This window comes from Salvelinus alpinus, chromosome 13, assembly GCF_045679555.1.
Source record: "Salvelinus alpinus chromosome 13, SLU_Salpinus.1, whole genome shotgun sequence".
In the NCBI taxonomy this organism is placed as follows: domain Eukaryota; kingdom Metazoa; phylum Chordata; class Actinopteri; order Salmoniformes; family Salmonidae; genus Salvelinus; species Salvelinus alpinus.
Window position 1 is genome coordinate 12,758,992 of NC_092098.1, and position 18,300 is coordinate 12,777,291.

The 18,300-nt window shown below is 42.1% G+C and overlaps 1 protein-coding gene and 1 long non-coding RNA gene across 3 annotated transcripts; one reads left to right on the forward strand and one right to left on the reverse strand.

Moving 5' to 3' along the window:
• The first annotated feature begins 375 nt into the window (after positions 1 to 375).
• Positions 376 to 18,273, forward strand: LOC139537127 (chromosome-associated kinesin KIF4-like). 2 transcript variants are annotated; one of them, XM_071338064.1, is made up of 30 exons: positions 376 to 654; positions 1,327 to 1,450; positions 2,073 to 2,187; positions 2,316 to 2,506; positions 2,750 to 2,848; positions 6,936 to 7,102; positions 7,321 to 7,415; positions 7,938 to 8,057; positions 8,689 to 8,864; positions 8,975 to 9,036; positions 10,992 to 11,124; positions 11,273 to 11,331; positions 11,422 to 11,527; positions 12,153 to 12,275; positions 12,508 to 12,681; positions 12,855 to 12,958; positions 13,182 to 13,326; positions 13,499 to 13,609; positions 13,718 to 13,801; positions 13,947 to 14,060; positions 14,316 to 14,471; positions 14,616 to 14,713; positions 15,426 to 15,555; positions 15,718 to 16,002; positions 16,215 to 16,292; positions 16,509 to 16,607; positions 16,764 to 16,934; positions 17,052 to 17,177; positions 17,290 to 17,412; positions 17,671 to 18,273. In XM_071338064.1, exons 2-30 carry the CDS (start codon positions 1,328 to 1,330, stop codon positions 17,839 to 17,841), a joined length of 3,738 nt encoding a protein of 1,245 aa, XP_071194165.1. In that variant the 5' UTR covers positions 376 to 654; position 1,327; the 3' UTR covers positions 17,842 to 18,273. The 2 variants fall into 2 exon arrangements, with proteins under 2 accessions (XP_071194165.1, XP_071194166.1); XM_071338065.1 differs by having other exon boundaries at positions 17,293 to 17,412.
• Positions 12,001 to 14,079, reverse strand: LOC139537131 (uncharacterized). The gene is made up of 2 exons (XR_011667469.1): positions 13,941 to 14,079; positions 12,001 to 13,848 (listed from the first exon to the last, which is right to left on the reverse strand). It is a non-coding gene; the product is annotated as an uncharacterized lncRNA (long non-coding RNA).
• Positions 18,274 to 18,300: the final 27 nt, after the last annotated feature.

Genomic DNA, 18,300 nt, shown 5'->3' on the forward strand with positions numbered 1-18,300 from the left:
ATTAAATTGCAGACTTCAGCAATAGACCCCTATGCTATATCCAGAGATGAGCACATTGAGCAAAACTCTTTTGAACCTGTATTTAACTAGGCAAGTGTTAAGAACAAATTCTTATTTACAATGATAGCCTACCCCCTGGCCAAACCATCCCCTAACCCGGACGATGCTGGGCCGATTGTGTGCCGTCCTCTTACAGGATATGAAATAAGATTCTAATATTTTTATCTCTTGACATTACTGCATTATATATGAAATAAATACCTGTAATTTTAACAGTTTAGATTTATAGCATATGTAAGACTTTTATTTTGAAACATGAAACAGGCACATGACAACAGCACTCGCGACACTAACGCGGGTTGGTGGAGGCGGAGCTGAATATTTGAAAGTGGCGGGCAAGACGAGATCTATGACAAGCACCGACTGAAGTTCCTTTGACGAAAAAAAAACGTTCAGTCAACTACATTTATTACGACAACTGATGCGTGGTTACATGCGTTTCTTATTCTATCCTCTGAAAAAATATCTAGTTTTAAGAAACATTTAACTAACGTTAGTGGTGACTAGTTACCAAGCTCGAGGCAAACTCATTTTAGCGAACGTTTGCTAGTTCATTGCAGGGGTGAAGACCAACGTCTTGCCAGCCCAAAAAAGGTAAGTGACCGTCCATAGATAAGTTACTGAACGTGTTTGGCATGGTAGTGTAGTGGTATGATCAATGATGGTTCAGCTATCGGCAAGATGGCTAGCTAGTTAGGTAACCAAATACAAGCTAGCTAGCTACGTGCTGGCTAGAATCCACCGTCCGTACTATCAGCAAAGATGGTGGTGGATAAATTAAAGAGTTCACTCACACGCCGTTTACCATTGAACACAACTAGTAAGTTCCGGTCTACTTAACGGGGTGGGTCGGTCTACCAGCGAGGGCGTGTCTCTTTCCTGTTTTGTTTGATATGAGGTGTTTTTCAATTAATTACAATGAGGCAAAAGTAGCTTTCAGAAAATACAATTTTCTGATCTGCACCCTTTCAAGATTTCCTTTAACTTCAAATGTTTTATTTATTTAACTAGGCAAGTCTGTTAAGAACAAATTATTATTTACAATGGCGGCCTAGGAACAGTGGGTTGCCTTGTTCAGGGGTAGAAAGACAGATTTTTACCTTGTCAGCTAGGGGATTCGATCTAGAAACCTTTTGGTTACTGGTACAAAACGCTCTAACCACTAGGCTACCTGACGCCCCTAATGACAACACTGCTTTGATATTTGATATTGGCCACACTGTCCATTACATAATCCTTTTATGCGTCTATCACCTGATTTCGCAGCATGACAAAGGAGGATGATAAGTCCATCCCCGTGCGGGTTGCCCTGCGGTGTCGACCTTTGGTTACTAAAGAAATCAACGAGGGTTGCCAGACCTGTCTCACCTTCGTGCCAGGGGATCCACAGGTCAACAATCGATTCTACAAGACATAACACAGCACTTGGCATTGCTTCGTCCCGCAACGAGACATTGTTTACAGATTGCTTGTTGCGGAGCTTCCATAGCCTGGCTTCATTAATCAACCAAACCTAAACTATTTGGTTTTACCAAAATAATGTTTCCCGTTGATACATTTCCAATATCTCTAGGAACAATACTTACGATTCGTCTTGTTGAATGTGTCCTTCACTGTCAAATAAGTGTTTAAAACACGTTTTTATCCAGGGTCTTCCATTTTCAGCCTGTAGAAGTAGAGATTATACGCGGTAGTTTATTCTCGCGTGACTTCAATGGCAGCCCACAGGCGGTCAATGGAACACCCTGGATAAAAACATGTTTTAAACACTTATTTGATAACAAAAGACACATACAACCTGAAAAAAGTAAGTATTGTTCCTACATATTTGGATATGCTTCTGTTTATGGGAAACGTATTTTGGTGAAACCAACTAGTTTAGGTGTGGTTGATCGAGGACGCCAGGCTATGGAAGCTTCTGCAACTAGCCATCTGCAACACTTAGCCTGATGTTTTATGGATTCAATTCCATAAGAACAATTGTAGTCTATTATAGTTCTTCTCTCTTGCAGGTGATTGTTGGCATTGAAAAGGCGTTCACGTACGATTATGTTTTTGATCCTACAACTGAACAAGAGGAAGTCTTCAACAGTGCTGTTTCACCGTTGTTGTGTGGTCTTTTCAAAGGTACAGGGGGAATTTTTTTAAACTTTCACACAGGATTGCCTATAGAACTAGTACTGGTTCTATGGGTATGGGCAAAATGGAATAGAATCAATAAGCTGAATGTATAATGTTTCTACTCTTCTTTTCAGGCTATCATGCTACTGTGCTTGCGTATGGACAGACGGGTTCAGGGAAGACCTTTTCTATGGGAGGAACTTATACGTCGGCCCAAGAGAATGAGCCCACCGTCGGAGTCATCCCCAGGGTGGTCAGAATGATCTTCCAGGAAAGGGAGAAGCATACAGATTGTGAATTCTCTCTGGCAGTGTCTTACCTGGAGGTGTGTGGGAACCTCTGTGCAGTATTCATCATGATTGTCACAACACAATGCATGTTTTTACTGTGATAATGGACAAAACAATCATTGTTACCGGTACATTCCTCTTCTCAGAAACTCAAAACAGGGAGTCATGATGCTTAAAAAGACAGGATTCGGATTATTGATGAAATACATTTCTTTGTGTCTGGAGGTATCCTGGGCATGTTTTTCTGTAACATTTTGTCTTAATTTTGTGTGCCATAGATATACAATGAAGACATCCTGGACTTGCTCTGTCCATCGGTATCCAAAGATAAACCATCAACCATCAACATTCGGGAGGATCCCAAGGAAGGCATAAAGGTGTGTGTCTTTTACAGTTGAAAATGTTGCTAAATATGTTTGAAACAAGTCAAATGTACTTGTTTAAAAGGACTGTTTGGGGGAATGTACTAGAGGTCGACCGATTATGATTTTAACGGCGATACCGATTATTAGAGGACCAAAAAAAGCCGATACTGATTAATCGGCCAAATAAAGAAAAATATATAAAAAAAATATTTACATTTTTTAAAACATATTTGTAATAATTACAACAATACTGAATGAACTTTGAATTTTTATTTTAACTTAATACATAAATAAAAATCTATTTAGTCTCAAATAAATAATGAAACATGTTCAATTTGGTTTAAATAATGCATAAACACAGTGTTGGAGAAGAAAGTAAAAGTGCAATATGTGCCATGTAAAAAAGCTAACGTTTAAGTTCCTTGCTCAGAACATGAGAACATATGAAAACTGGTGGTTCCTTTTAACATGAGTCTTCAATATTCCCAGTTAAGAAGTTTTAGGTTGTAGTTATTATAGGAATTGTAGGACTATTTCTCTCTATACCATTTGTATTTCATATATCTTTGACTATTGGATGTTCTTATAGTATTGCCAGCGTAATCTCGGGAGTTGATAGGCTTGAAGTCATTAACAGCGCTGTGCTTCAAGCATTGCTAAGAGCTGCTGGAAAAACACAGGAAAGTGCTGTTTGAATGAATGCTTACGAGCCTGCTGCTGCCTACCACCGCTCAGTCAGACTGCTCTATCAAATCATAGACTTAATTATAATATAATAACACACAGAAATACGAGCCTTGGGTCATTAATATGGTAAAATCCAGAAACTATAATTTTGAAAACAAAACGTTTATTCTTTCAGTGAAATACGGAACCGTTCTGTATTTTATCAAACGGATGGCATACCTAAGTCTAAATATTGCTGTTACATTGCACAACCTTCAATGTTATGTCATCATTATGTAAAATTCAGGCAAATTAATTACGGTCTTTGTTAGGAAGAAATGGTCTTCACACAGTTCGCAACGAGCCAGGCAGCCCAAACTGCAGCATATACCCTGACTCTGCTTGCACAGAACGCAAGAGAAGTGACACAATTTCCCTAGTTAAAAGAAATTCATGTTAGCAGGCAATATTAACTAAATATGCAGGTTTAAAAAAAATACTTGTGTACTTTTTTTTGAATGTGCTTGTTAAATCATCACACGTTTGGCGAAGTAGGCTGTGATTCGATGATAAATTAACAGGCACCACATTGATTATTTGCAACGCAGGACAAGCTAGTTAAACTAGTAATATCATCAACCATGTGTAGTTAACTAGTGATTATGTTAAGATAAAAAAAAATTATACGATAGGTTTAATGCTAGCTAGCAACTTACCTTGGCTCATTGCTGCACTCGCGTAACAGGTAGTCAGCCTGCCACGCAGTCTCCTCATGGAATGTAATCGGCCATAATCGGTGTCCAAAACTGCAGATTACCGATTATGAAAACTTGAAATCGGCCCTAATTAATCGGTCGACCTCCAGAATGTACAGTACCAGTCAAGTTTGAACACACCTACTCATTCTAGGGGTTTTCTTTATTTTTCTTTTCTTTTTTTTCTTTATTTTACTATTTTCTACATTGTAGAATAATAGTAAAGATATCAAAACTATTACATAACACATGGATTCATGTAGTAACCAAAAAAGTGATAAACAAATCAAAATATACTTTAGGTTCTTCAAAGTAGCCATATTTTGCCTTGATGACAGCTTTGCATACGCTTGGCATTCTCTCAACCAGCATCACCTGGAATGCTTTTCCAACAGTCTTGAAGGAGTTCCCACATATGCTGAGCACTTGTCTTGTTGGCTGCTTTTCCTTCACTCTGTGGTTCAACTCATCCCAAACAATCTCAATTGGGTTGAGTTTGGGGGGATTGTGCAGGCCAGGTCATCTGATGCAGCACTCCATCACTCTCCTTGGTAAAAATAGCCGTACACAGCCTGAAGGTGTGTTTTGGGTCATTGTCCTGTTGAAAACCTATGATAGTCCAACTAAGTGAAAACCAGATGGGATTGCGTATCGCTCCAGAATGTTGTGGTAGCCATGCTGGTTAAGTGTGCCTTGAATTCTAAATAAATCACAGACCGTGGCACAAGCAAATCACCATCACACCACCACCTCCATGCTTCACGGTGGGAACCACACATGCAGAGATCATCTGTTCACCTACTCTGCGTCTCACAAAGACGAGGCGGTTGAAAACAAAAATCTAAAAGTTGGACTCATCAGACCAAAGGACAGATTTCCACCGGTCTAATGTCCATTGCTCGTGTTTCTTGGCCCAAGCAAGCCTCTTCTTCTTATTGGTGTCCTTTAGTAGGGATTTCTTTGCAGCAATTCGACCATGAATGCCTGATTCGCGCAGTCTCCACTGAACAGTTGATGTTGAGATGTGTCTGTTAAACTCTCTGAAGCATTTATTTGGGCTGCAATCTGAGGTGCCGTTAACTCTGAACTTATCCTCTGCAGCAGAGGTAACTCTGGATCTTCCTTTCCTGTAGCGGTCCTCATGAGAGCCAGTTTCATCATAGCTCTTGATGGTTTTGCAACTGCACTTAAAGAAACTTTCAAAGTTCTTAATTTTACAAATTGACTGACCTTCATGTCTTAGGGCTAGGCGTCCCGCTAGCGGGACAACTTCTGGTGAAAATGGAGGGTGATGAATTCAAATAAATAATCATAAAAAAGTATGGATATTAAACATTTAGGTACATATAAGTGTCTTATATCGGTTTAAAGCTTAAATTATTGTTAATCTAACTGCACTGTCCGCTTTACAGTGTGTGATTGTTTGAATACGGCGCCCCACATCTAAATATTTTTCCACCAGCACAGGTTTCATAAATTCACAAATAGCGATTTAAATATTCACTTACTTTTTGAAAATCTTCCTCTGATTTGTCATCCAAAGGGTCCCAGCTATAACATGTAGTGTTGTTTTGTTAGATAAAATCCTTCTTTATATCCCAAAAAGTCTGTTTAGTTGGCGCCATCGATTTGAGTAATCCACTCCTTCTATCATGCAGAGAAAGGAATCTGAAAATATACTCCTAAACTTTGTTTTAACAAGTCAAAATACGTTTCTATTCACTCCTCAGATACCCTAAAATGTAATCAAACCATAATATTTCTTACGGAAGTATGTTCAATAGGAAACCAATTTTTAGCAGGTGCGTCCTGTCTTCATGGCGCGGGCAAACACAAATTTCCCTTTACTAAAACTGATATTTCTTATTTGTTTTTGAAGTTACAAGCCTGAAACCTTGAACATAGACTGCTGACACCCTGTGGAAGCCATAGGAATTGCATCCAGGGAGCTAATTTTCAATATGACCGTATACATGCCATTCTAAGAGGATGGTCTCTCTCAAAAAAAAATCAGGTTTGGTTTTTCTTTTGATTTTCTCCTACCATATCTATTGTGTTATATTCTCCTACATTATTTTAAAATGTCTACAAACTTCAAAGTGTTTTATTTCAAATGGTACCAATTATTTGCATATGCTGGCTTCAGGGCCTGAGCAACAGGCAGTTTTACTTTGGGCACGTCATTCAGGCGGAAATTGAGAAGAAAGGGTTAAATGATGGGCTGTAATTTCTCTTTGCTTATTTGAGCTGTTCTTACCATAATATGGATTGGTCTTTTACCAAATAGGGCTATCTTCTGTATACCCCCTCACCCTACCTTGTCACAACACAACTGATTGGCTCAAACGCATTAAGAAGGAAATAAATTCCACAATTTAACTTAACAAGGCACGCCTGTTAATTGAAATGCATTCCAGGTGACTACCTCATGAAGCTGGTTGAGAGAATCCCAAAAGTGTGCAAATCTGTCATCAAAGGCAAAGGGTGGCTACTTTGAAGGATCTCAAATATATTTTGATTTCACACTATTGCTTACTACATGATCCCATAGGTGTTATAATCATAGTTTTGACATCTTCACTATTTTTCTACAATGTAGAAAATAGAAATCCTCGAATGAGTAGGTGTGTCCAATCTTTTGGCTGTACTGTATGTTTAACCCATTCTCCCTATCTTAGATCGTGGGCCTGACTGAGAGGGAGGTGTTCTCTGCCAATGAGATGGTGGGCTGCTTGGAGCTGGGGAACTCAGCCCGTACTGTGGGCTCCACTGCCATGAATGCTGCTTCGTCTCGCTCCCATGCCATCTTCACCATCACCCTGGAGCAGCGCAGAGGGGCAGACAAGTCAGTCTTCTCTCTAGCTTTCTCCCATAGATCTCTCACTTTCTAATTTTCATCCCAAGGAAACGTGGCAGTTCATGAATGTATCCGACACGCAAAGTGCTGCATTAACATTTTTTTATATGCAAATCTCTGTTGATATAGTTAATTCAACTAATTTGTTTGTTGTAAGTTGATTTGTCCTCATTTCTTCCATTCTGTTTCTAAATGTGTGTTTGTAGATCTGACAATGTGGTGTCAAAGCTACACCTGGTGGATCTGGCTGGCTCTGAGAGACAAAAGAAAACCAAAGCTGAGGGCGATCGTCTGAAGGAAGGTGAGTCAGCTACCAGAAGCTAACACTTTGGAAAACAGCAGTAAGCCAATTAATGCTTGATTGGAAAATGTGGTCGGAGGCTTCATATGGAGGGTGTGACACAATTGCGGAGCCTCCGGAGGCATGCAGAGACCAAATCAAGCTCTGTACTGCATCGCCGTGGGCCTCAAATTTTGTAACAATGTGGATGGCTCCGTATAGCTCCACATTGACATGATTGATTGACAGTAGATGGGGGGTGGTACATCCTGTATAAGTACAAGCTCACTTCCTTAACAACTTCCTTCACAATCTCTGCTCCACTAAGCGCAAGAAGTATGAAAGTGGCGGCTGCATCACAGTAAATGCTGTACGGCCATTTCAGACATCGGATTAACCATGCTATGCCTTTTCAGTATTGTTACGGCCCATTATTAGCAAGATCTACATGTTTTACATGACAGTCCCAGTTCTAATTCATTGTGTGGGTAGTTTAGTATCAGAACCTTATTTGACTCTATGCTGTCTTCCTGTCTGTTCCAGGCATCAGCATCAACCGAGGCCTGCTCTCCCTGGGCAACGTGATCAGCGCCCTGGGTGACGAGAGCAAGAAAGGCACCTTTGTCCCCTACAGAGACTCCAAACTAACCCGCCTGCTGCAGGGTGAGAGCTCGATGGGATGGATGGGTTCAGGGGGATGTGGTAGTTGAGCAGTCTAAATCCGGGCATTGCCGCCCATGTATTTTCTTCCTGGGTCTAGTGGTATCAATTCAGGATTTGCTTTAAAGCACAATGAACATAATAAAGATGTGGTAGTCGGATGACTGAGAACAGTCGAGATGCATACGTTGTATACCCTAAGGCAGGCAACGAGATTCAGCCACAGGCTGATTTTTGTTGGAGCGGATGTTCGGGGGGCCGGAAAATAATTTGTACAATGCAAATTGACCCAAAAAGGGATTGTGTTTTCTAATACAATCATTTTATACCTTGATTACTTTGAGACACGATCACATGTTTTTTTGTTGTTGTGTGGGAATAGTTGGGAACAGATTGTCTAAATTAAACAACATTTTGCTGAATTCCTGGTGATTTTAGTCTTTATAAAAAAAAATACCCCAAACTAAAACTCACTTGCTGGACTCCTGTTGCCGACTCCTGCCCTAAGGCATTCAACGCAACACAAAGACGTATTCATCAAAAACCTGAATGTTTCTTAGATTTAGAGACTGAATAGCTGTACTCTATGTTTAAAAGTGGGCATTAAAGAATCAATTCCTGCTTTCTTCAACAGATTCTTTGGGAGGTAACAGCCACACCTTGATGATAGCGTGTGTCAGCCCTGCAGACTCCAACATTGAGGAGACCATCAACACGTTGCGTTACGCTGACAGAGCTCGCAAGATAAAAAACAAGCCTGTGGTCAATGTGGACCCTCGAGCTGCTGAAATGAAACGTCTGAAGCAGCAGGTAGGTAGTGACCACTGACCACCGTACTAAGTGACCCTACAATTCGACCCTACATTTACATGATTCAAGTGTCCATTGTTTTGATGGAATATTTCGTCTTTTGGACACAGGTCCAGGAGCTACAGGTGATGCTTCTGCATGCACGTGGGGGTGTGGCACCAGTGCTTTCTGGGTAATTACTACTAAATAATTTCCACAACTGACATACAGTTGAAGTCGGAAGTTTACATACACTTAGGTTGGAGTCATTAAAACTAGTTTTTAAACCACTCCACAAATTTCTTCTTAACAAACTATAGTTTTGGCAAGTCGGTTAGGACATCTACATTGTGCATGACACAAGTCATTTTTCCAACAATTGTTTACAGACAGATTATTTCACTGTATCACAATTCCAGTGGGTCAGAAGTTTACGTACACTAAGTTGACTGCGCCTTTAAACAGCTTGGAAAATTCCAGAAAATTGTCATGGCTTTAGAAGCTTCTGATAGGCTAATTGACATAATTTGAGTCAATTGTAGGTGGATGTATTTCAAGGCCCACCTTCAAACTCAGTGCCTCTTTGCTTGACATCATGGGAAAATCAAAATAAATCAGCAAATACCTCAGAAAAAAGATTGTAGACCTCCACAAGTCTGGTTCATCCTTGGGAGCAATTTCCAAACGCCTGAAGGTACCACGTTCATCTGTACAAACAATAGTATGCAAGTATAAACACCATGGGACCACGCAGCCGTCATACCGCTCAGAAAGGAGATGCGTTCTGTCTCTTCGAGATGAAAGTACTTTGGTGCGAAAAGTGCAAATCAATCCCAGAACAACAGCAATGGACCTTGTGGAGATGCTGGAGGCAACAGGTACAAAAGTATATATATCCATAGTAAAATGAGTCCGATATCGACATAACCTGAAAGGCCGCTCTGCAAGGAAGAAGCCACTGCTCCAAAACCGCCATTAAAAAGCCAGACTATGGTTTGCAACTGCACATGGGGACAAAGATTGTGCTTTTTGGAGAAATGTCCTCTGGTCTGATGAAACAAAAATAGAACTGTTTGGCCATAATGACCATTGTTATGTTTGGAGGGAAAAGGGGGAGGCTTGCAAGCCGAAGAACATTCCAAATGTGAAGCACGGGGGTGGCAGCATCATGTTGTGGGGGTGCTTTGCTGCAGGAGGGACTGATGCACTTCACAAAATAGATGGCTTCATGAAGAAGGAAAATTATGTGGATATATTGAAGCAACATCTCAAGACATCAGTCAGGAAGTTAAAGCTTGGTCGCAAATGGGTCTTCTAAATGGACAATGACCCCAAGCGTATTTCCAAAGTTGTGGCAAAAAGGACAACAAAGTCAAGGTATTGGAGTGGCCATCACAAAGCCCTGACCTCAATCCTATAGAAAGTTTGTGGGCAGAACTGAAAAGCGTGTGCAAGCAAGGAGGCTGACAAACCTGACTCGGTTACACCAGCTCTGTCAGGAGGAATGGGCCAAAATTCACCCAACTTATTGTGGGAAGCTTGTGGAAGGCTACCCGACACGTTTGACCCAAGTTAAACAATTTAAAGGCAATGCTACCAAATACTAATTGAGTGTATGTAAACTTCTGACCCACTGGGAATGTGATGAAATAAATGAAAGCTGAAATAAATCATTCTCTACTATTATTCTGACCTTTCACATTCTTAAAATAAAAGTGATGATCCTAACTGACCTAAAACAAGGAATGTTTACTAGGATTAAATGTCAGGAATTGTCAAACTGATTTTAAATGTATTTGGCTAAGGTGTATGTGAACTTCCGACTTCAACTGTATGTCCTTAGTCCTCTATCAATCTATTCAGCCAAAGAGTCTAAACCTTTGATGACTGGCAGAATGAACATCCACGGGTCCTTGCTATCTGGGATCCTTGGGACATATCTACCCCATTTGATAGTGAATTTTAAAACGGTTAAGGTTAGATGAGGGGTATGGTTAAGTTTAGGGTAAGGATGTCTCAAGGGTCTCAGATAGCACTAACCGAACTTCAATTCTGGGAGCTTAAAAAAGGTAATTTCCTTGTTAAAGAAATATAAAAATACTACCAAAAAGTATCTCACTGACTCCTTCCATCCCTTCTTTGAAAAAGGACTGAGCCAGCAGAGAATGTGTCCCAGATCCTGGAGAGGACCCGTGCCCTGCAGGTTGAGAACAACAAACTGAGCCGTGCGCTGAGTGAGGCAGCAGGCCAGACTGCCCTGATGTTTGAGAGGATCATCATGGTAAGGACCTGCACTGGTCTTGGACTAGGTCTGTCTTGTCACAGGCCATACCAACATCACACAGCAAAGCTGATTGACTGTTTAGAATATTTGGAGATATTACCATGATCGTCACATGTGCCATACTTTTTTGTCACTCCACACACAGACAGAGCAAGCAAATGAAAAACTGCAACACAAACTGCAGGAGTTGAAACAGCATGCAGCGTAAGTCTGAACTCTTATGTGTTACGCCCATTGTCCTTATGTCATTGGCACCAGAATTATCTGTGTTAAAACTTCATGCTTTTCTTTTAGGTGTAAAGTGGACCTGCAGAGGGTGATGGAGACTCTGGAGGACCAGGAGCTGAAGGAGAATGTGGAAGTAATCCAGAATCTGCAGCACGTCATCCTGCAGCTCCAGGTACTGCCAGACGAGGGAGCTCTAATAAACCACAAGGCTGGATCTACTGCTGCATGACTGACTGCATTCAGTCATTTTTTATGTTTAGCAAGCAAAGCACATCAGACAATTGTCTGCATTCCATTGTAGCTAAGCTGTTGCTGTTCAATGCCATTACTTTATACACTATGAAAGTGACGCAGAATTTTCCAGGAAGTGGCCTGGTAGATAAAAAATAAATAAATGTAGGCTTTTTGAATGGTCTTCAATAGGCAAAGATGTTGCGCAATGGTCTTCAGTGCAAAAATGTCGTAAAAGGCATCTGGCAGAAGTAAATTCCCCACAAACATTAATATTATTTTACATTTCACAAATGTTTTGATTTAATCATCAAGCTCCTTCAAAATATCAGGAGACTGACCCCAGAAGTATGACATAGGGTAATGCCACTTTCACAGTGTATTGATCATGCTAATCATAAAGGTAATGGACACTTGATTTATTTTCACTTTAATTACACACATTGCATGTGTAACACCATTTGATGGCTGGATATTTTAGTTCCCTACACCATATTTCAGTTCATTAATAAGAAGCTGCTTTGTATCGTGTCTGGGTAATAATGTCTGTGCTCTTGTTCCTCCAGGATGAGAGTGCTGGCCTTGCTGCCACCATTGAGGCGTTGGCTGCAGACTGTGGGGCTGAAGGAGATGACAGCCCTCATCTGTCTGGCAGCTGCAACGAAATCCCAACTGATGGTTCACCTTCTGTAAGTCTCTGGTCGTCTAATGCAGAACCCTGTCTGTGCTGCAGATGCGCTTCTGCAAGGCTGTTGTTTCCTGAAGACATCCAGACGTGTTTTTGGGGTCGTTGCATTTTCACTGAGTCTTTTGAATTGTTGTACATGGTGTTTGTGGGTTGTGTACAATGGGTATGTTGTACAAAACTGGTGTGTTTTTGTTATCATACAAGCATACATCCTCTTCCCCCACCCTCCACAGGCTGCTACTGACAAAGACTCTACAGAGGGCTTCACTACCCAGCATGCCTTGCGCCAGGCCCAAATGTCCAAGGAGCTGATTGAGCTCAACAACGTTCTGGCTCTAAAGGAGGAGTTTGTCCGGAAGATGTGCCAGAACGACAGCCACCTGGAGCCTATGCAGACTGAACATCAGGTAGGGCTGGAGATGAGACTGGAGAGAAAATATGGGTTGGCTGTAAGAGGTTGAGAGGGCTGCAACAGGGGAGGCAGCACCAGCAGAGCACTGATTCTTATCCACTGGGAATGTTTTTGATTGGCTGCTTCAAACTGAACTGATGGAGCTCCTCATTGACTGTTCTCCTTCAGGATAACATCAAGAGTCTGCAGACATCAGTGGGCTCTCTGCAGAAGGAGAAGGAGGACCTCATCCTGGTTCTCCACTCTGCCAAGAAGGACGTTAATCAGGCTAAGTAAGGCACCTGGCCTCATTGGGGGGGTTCAAACGATGATATTACAGCATCTTTATGTTCAGGCTGTACATTGAATTGATATGATAGTTATCTGTTGTGAGAGTCTCTTTCATAAGAGCAATGAGCTTGGTGTGTATTCACAACTGTATGTTCCTCTGCATTTACAATGGAGTCATCAGTAATTTCCCTGTCTCTATTCTCTCCCTCTCCATCTGTCCACCAGGCTGAGCGAGCAGCGTAGGAAGCGTCTGCAGGAGCTGGAGGGTCAGATCACAGACATGAAGAAGAAGCTCCAGGAGCAGTCCAAGCTCCTCAAGCTCAAAGAGTCCTCTGTCCGCAGCGTGGCCAAGCTCAACCATGAGATCCAGGTATGACCGGGTGCTTGCCAGTGGCTGACCTAATCAGCAGGATTTCAGGACAATAAGAGGTTTTCAGTCGACGGTCATCGCAATCTAAAGAAGTTGAATTCAGGCCTTGCGATGGCAATCCAAGACGGGGTTGTTGATGGCGTCCCTGTTTGTCTGCTCTCTTTCCCTGTAGGCTATGAAGAGTCAGCGTGTACAGCTGATGAGGCAGATGAAGGAGGACTCTGAGAAGTTCAGAGTGTGGAAGAATAAGAAGGACAAGGAGGTGCTTCAGCTCAAGGAAAAGGTGTGTGTTGTGTGTCCATAATCCATACATAAGATACACTGTTCACCATATTAATTTCCATGTGGTTAAGATTGATTGATGTTTAAAAAATTCTCACCTCTTTCTCAGGACCGTAAACGTCAGTTCCAGATGGTGAAACTTGAGAGTGACTTCCAGAAGCAGGCTAATGTCCTGCGCCGTAAAACTGAGGAGGTGAGGCTTGGGTCTTGTGCACCGTGCTTCTTTTTTCGTCTGCAGACCTAATCGACCAGGAAAAAGTGTTTTGTGTCAATTCTTCAATGGTTGTTAGCTGGAAGTGAGGAGAGATATTTCAAATTCTGCGGGTGTTCACCTTCAGGCTGCAGCAGCCAATAAGCGTCTGAAGGATGCCCTGCAGAAGAGGAGTGAGGTGGCCGAGAAACGAAAGGACGTCCATTACAGAGGGCAGGAGGGAGCAGCCGGGAGAGTGAAGGTCTGGTCACCTTTGTTTGATTCTGTATGCGTCGGTGTACTCTGAGTTCTTTAATAAACTGTTTTGAGTGTGAGGTCCTGGTTTGCAAGAAAGGAAACAATTACCATAATGTGTTAAATTAATCTGCGCTGTGTGGTCTGAGTGGTTGTGTGGTTTCAATGAGTGTTGTCGCTGTGTATGCATGTATCAATGACCGAGTCAGTAATGTATGCTGTGACCTGAATTTGACGTACGTGCGTGTGTGTGTGAGAGCAGACCTGGCTCCTGAACGAAGTGGAGGTGCTGGTGAGCACCGGGGAGGCGCGGCGCCACCTGCAGGACCTGCTGGAGGACAGGAAGATCCTGGCAGAGGAGATCTCCCAGCTCAAACAGCAGATGGAGGCCGGGGAGCGGCCCGCTGCCAAAGTCAGGGTGAGTGAAGTTGCTCTCCTAAAGAGATCAATGAGAATCTAAACTTTTACTAAATGAGGCTACATGAAGAAATGATGCCTCTTTGTTTCTCTACAGAAGTTAAACTGTTGTTATTGTGCGTTCTCTCTCCCAACACTTTCACAGCGTCGGACCCTCATCATCTCCGAGCTGGAGAGTCAGGGAGAGCTGGAGGCATCTCTCAGTAAACAGGTGGACAACCTGGAGACGGAGATAAACCTCAGGTGAGTCTGACTAGTACAGACCTTACCCATTACCTCCCACAGCTGAGGGATTCCTTCAGTTCCACTCACATTGACCTCCCCTTACTGCTAATGCATTTGTGTTTTTCATACAAAAGGGTACCCAGATAATTTGTCTTTTAGTTGCATTGCTAAGCATTTTTGCACTGTCATTGGTTATTCCCGACCCTTTTCTCCTTTGCTTGCCTGGAGAAATGTTGTCATAGTAAGGCATTGCTCCAAAGCTTTTCACACCTTCCAAAGCCTACGCCTTCCCATCTGTTCATTGTTAGTTCCTGTTGATAGGATATTGTGACTGCTGCCAGAAGCAAGTCCTTAAGAACTCGGTTCTTTTAATGAGGACAGAAGAGTAATGATATGTGATTGGCATAAAATGTGATCAAGTATTTACATTTGGTCAAGTGAATCACATCCATGTGCATTTATAGACACACATTCACATTAATCAAATGTATTTATAAAGCCCTTTTTACATCAGCTGATGTCACAAAGTGCTGTACAGAAACCCAGCCTAAAACCCCAAACAGCAAGCAATGCAGATGTAGAAGCACGGTGGCTCGGAAAAACTCCCTAGAAAGTCAGAAACCTAGAGAGGAACCAGGCTCTAAGGAGTGGCCAGTCCTCTTCTGGCTGTGCCGGGTGGAGATTATAACAGTACATGGCCACATGTGCTCTTCCATGGATTTCCACCTAGGAGTGCCCAGATAGCTGACCTACAACAGAAGGTTCTGGACGCAGACAATGAGGGGCGGTTGAAGCAACGCTGGGACAACATCACTACTATAGTGGAGGCCAAGTGTGCCCTCAAGGTCCTCATGTCAGAGGTGAGACACATTCGCATATCATTGAACTGCATGCTTTTTAGTCTCAGAAATCAAATTGGAAATGTCTTGAAAAGCATGTTATTCTCTGCCTATTAGCCTATCTCGTAAGCTGATGTTTACTGACAAAATGCATGACCACCAAAAATGTTACCGCCTCCACAGTTGGTGTCTGCCAAAACGGCCAGTTCTAAGCTGGAGAGTGACCTGAAGCAGGAGAAGGGCAACATGCTGGACCTGCAGAAGACTATGTATGATGAGAGGAAAGTGATGTCCACCATGGACATGGAGAACCAGCACCACCTGGTGGAGCTGGAGCAGATGCACCAGGAGAAGGTCCTGTACCTCCTGGGTCAGCTGCAGAGCAAAGAGAGACAGTCTGTGGAGGAAAAGCAGGAGGAGGAGACTTCCAAACGGGAGAGGGAGCTTCTGCAGCGCCTCAAGTTCCAGGTCTGTCACACTGTCCTCTCAGCTACTGTGCACACTGACATGTTATAGGAATGGTCATACAGTCAGTAAGGTCACATGCACTTGTTTCTACTATTAATCCTCATTGTCCATGTAGGTTGACTGCACTCAAAGTTCAGCTCATAGTGTTGAGGTTGAAGCCAAAACTGAATAAAGGTTCTAACCCCCTCCAAATATAATGCCCGTCTCTACAGGAGGATGAGATTGAAAAGATGCAGAAATTGAATGAGCAAAACCAGAGGCTGTTGGATGACAATGAACAATACAAACAGGTAAATACACAGCTGGGCATATACAAGGACAATATAACACTCAAAGCTATATACAAGAACTATGGTCTATAGTTACCATTATTATTATTCATTTAATTTGTAAATGGCTTTTCTCACACCCATTGCTCTAAAAGCACAGGTTATTACATTTTGAAACATTAAGGTCTACTATTTGTTGAAACTGTCCATATCAAGCAACGTTTGTTCTGTTCTCAGAAACTAACACTGCTCCAGTTGGCCAGTGGGAAAAAGATTAACGTCCTGCCAGCATCCACTCAGTCCCCAGACGACTCCTTTGAGTACATCCCGCCAAAGGTAAGCCACTGACATCCTTCCTTACCACTGTCTATTTCATATACAAATGTTAGAGGAAAGATTACCCCTATATGAGTCTAGGGGAAGCTGACACTGACCTAGGCCAGTGCTGGGCGGTTGCACCATCTCACTGGTGGTGTTCTTTACTTCCTGCAGCCTAAAGGTCACCGTTTCACTGCAGCCAAGGCTCCCCTGAATATGACCATTGACATTGAGGAGCTGGAGTCTGTCTCCGAGTCAGAGGAGGAGGATGAGTGGTGCCCTGAGATGAATGAGAGAGGCCGTAACAGAAAGAACTCCAACATCAAGAAACCCAAGGCAACAGGGGTGAGAACTTAGTCTATATTAAATTATTTTGTGAGATGGGCAACACTGTCGTTTTAGAGATGGTCAGATCACTATTATCATGCATTTGCAGTGTTAAAAGTTTGCGTATTTGTTAAGTGTGCCTGTAAGGGTCGCTGTGGCAACAAGCTGTGCCGGTGCCGTAAGGGAAAGATGACATGTGGGGAGAACTGCCAATGTGACCATGAGAAGTGTCGTAACATCGGCAACCAGAGGTCCAGTACAGTAAGTTGAAAAATACTCGATGTTGTATTCTACATAGGCTCCCTACATTCAATAGAATGTTTCATTGTTGGTGCATATATTTTTCAGAATCATTTCCCTCTCTTCCTAAAAGCAGGACTCTAGCGAAGTCACAGATGATGGATCCAAAGATTCAGTTTCTATTCTTCAAGACCCCACAGCCATTAGCTCTGGGGATACCACGTTCTTTAAACCACCCTGTGCCACTCCCACCAAGGTAGGCTTCTCTATACCATCAACAATGGGCTCAATGGTTGTAACATCATACCCTTAACAGACTCATCACACTCTCTTCCAGAAGGGTACTGTTTAAGCGTCAAGGTGCCTTGGGTAGTGTTATGGTTGAGTTGGTAATGAATCTGGTGTGGTGATATTATTTTACACTGAGCTGCACCTGAAGTGGGTATTGGGTATTTCAGATCATGTCCTTATTTAGAGTGCTGAAAATAGATTTTTCCTTGCTTTATTCTTATAGCTTGTGAGGAAGACTTCTGTCTCTGCTGAGGAGGAGGAGGAGGAGGAAGAAGATGGTGATGAGGAAGAAGAGAGGAACACAGCCAGCTTCTTGAAGAAGAAGAAACGAGCCCTTACTAGCTTCCAGAACAGCTTTTTCTCTGGATGTACGCCCATCAGAGAAGAGTCTTGAGGTGGGCAAAGGATAATATAGTATAGACAAATCATGCAAGAACTTAGCCTCTGCTATAGGATAGTCCTTTCATCTGTTTTTGTCAGTGTTTTGTTGTTCATTTTTTTCCCAATGTCTTAAATGTCCACTCCTACATTCCTTGTAATAAAGTGTAGCAATTGATTCTAAATTAGACATCACTCTTTTGTCAGTTTGAATATGAGGGCACTGGAAAATTCACTTACTCTGAACTGACTTAAATGTATTAATTATGAGGGCTGAAATGCACTAACAAGCTGATTTAATTCGATGTTGATCATACAAGGGAATTATTTTGTCACTTGAAATGTAAATGTTTAATAGGTTGTATGTAACGGATTTTCTATCAATAGAAATGTATCATTTTTTAATACTCATTTTTATTGTTATCCATAATAAATGAATAATTCATGATTATTTGTCCTATAGTTAATAAATCTC

What these genes read in the sequence shown, in the direction of transcription:
- LOC139537127 (XM_071338064.1), top strand. Translation starts at nt 1,328, where the DNA reads ATGACAAAGGAGGATGATAAGTCCATCCCCGTGCGGGTTGCCCTGCGG. An exon ending in AGCTCAACCATGAGATCCAG is followed by an intron (nt 13,327 to 13,498) that starts GTATGACCGGGT and finishes CTTTCCCTGTAG; the next exon opens with GCTATGAAGAGTCAGCGTGT. An exon ending in TCAAGGTCCTCATGTCAGAG is followed by an intron (nt 15,556 to 15,717) that starts GTGAGACACATT and finishes CCGCCTCCACAG; the next exon opens with TTGGTGTCTGCCAAAACGGC.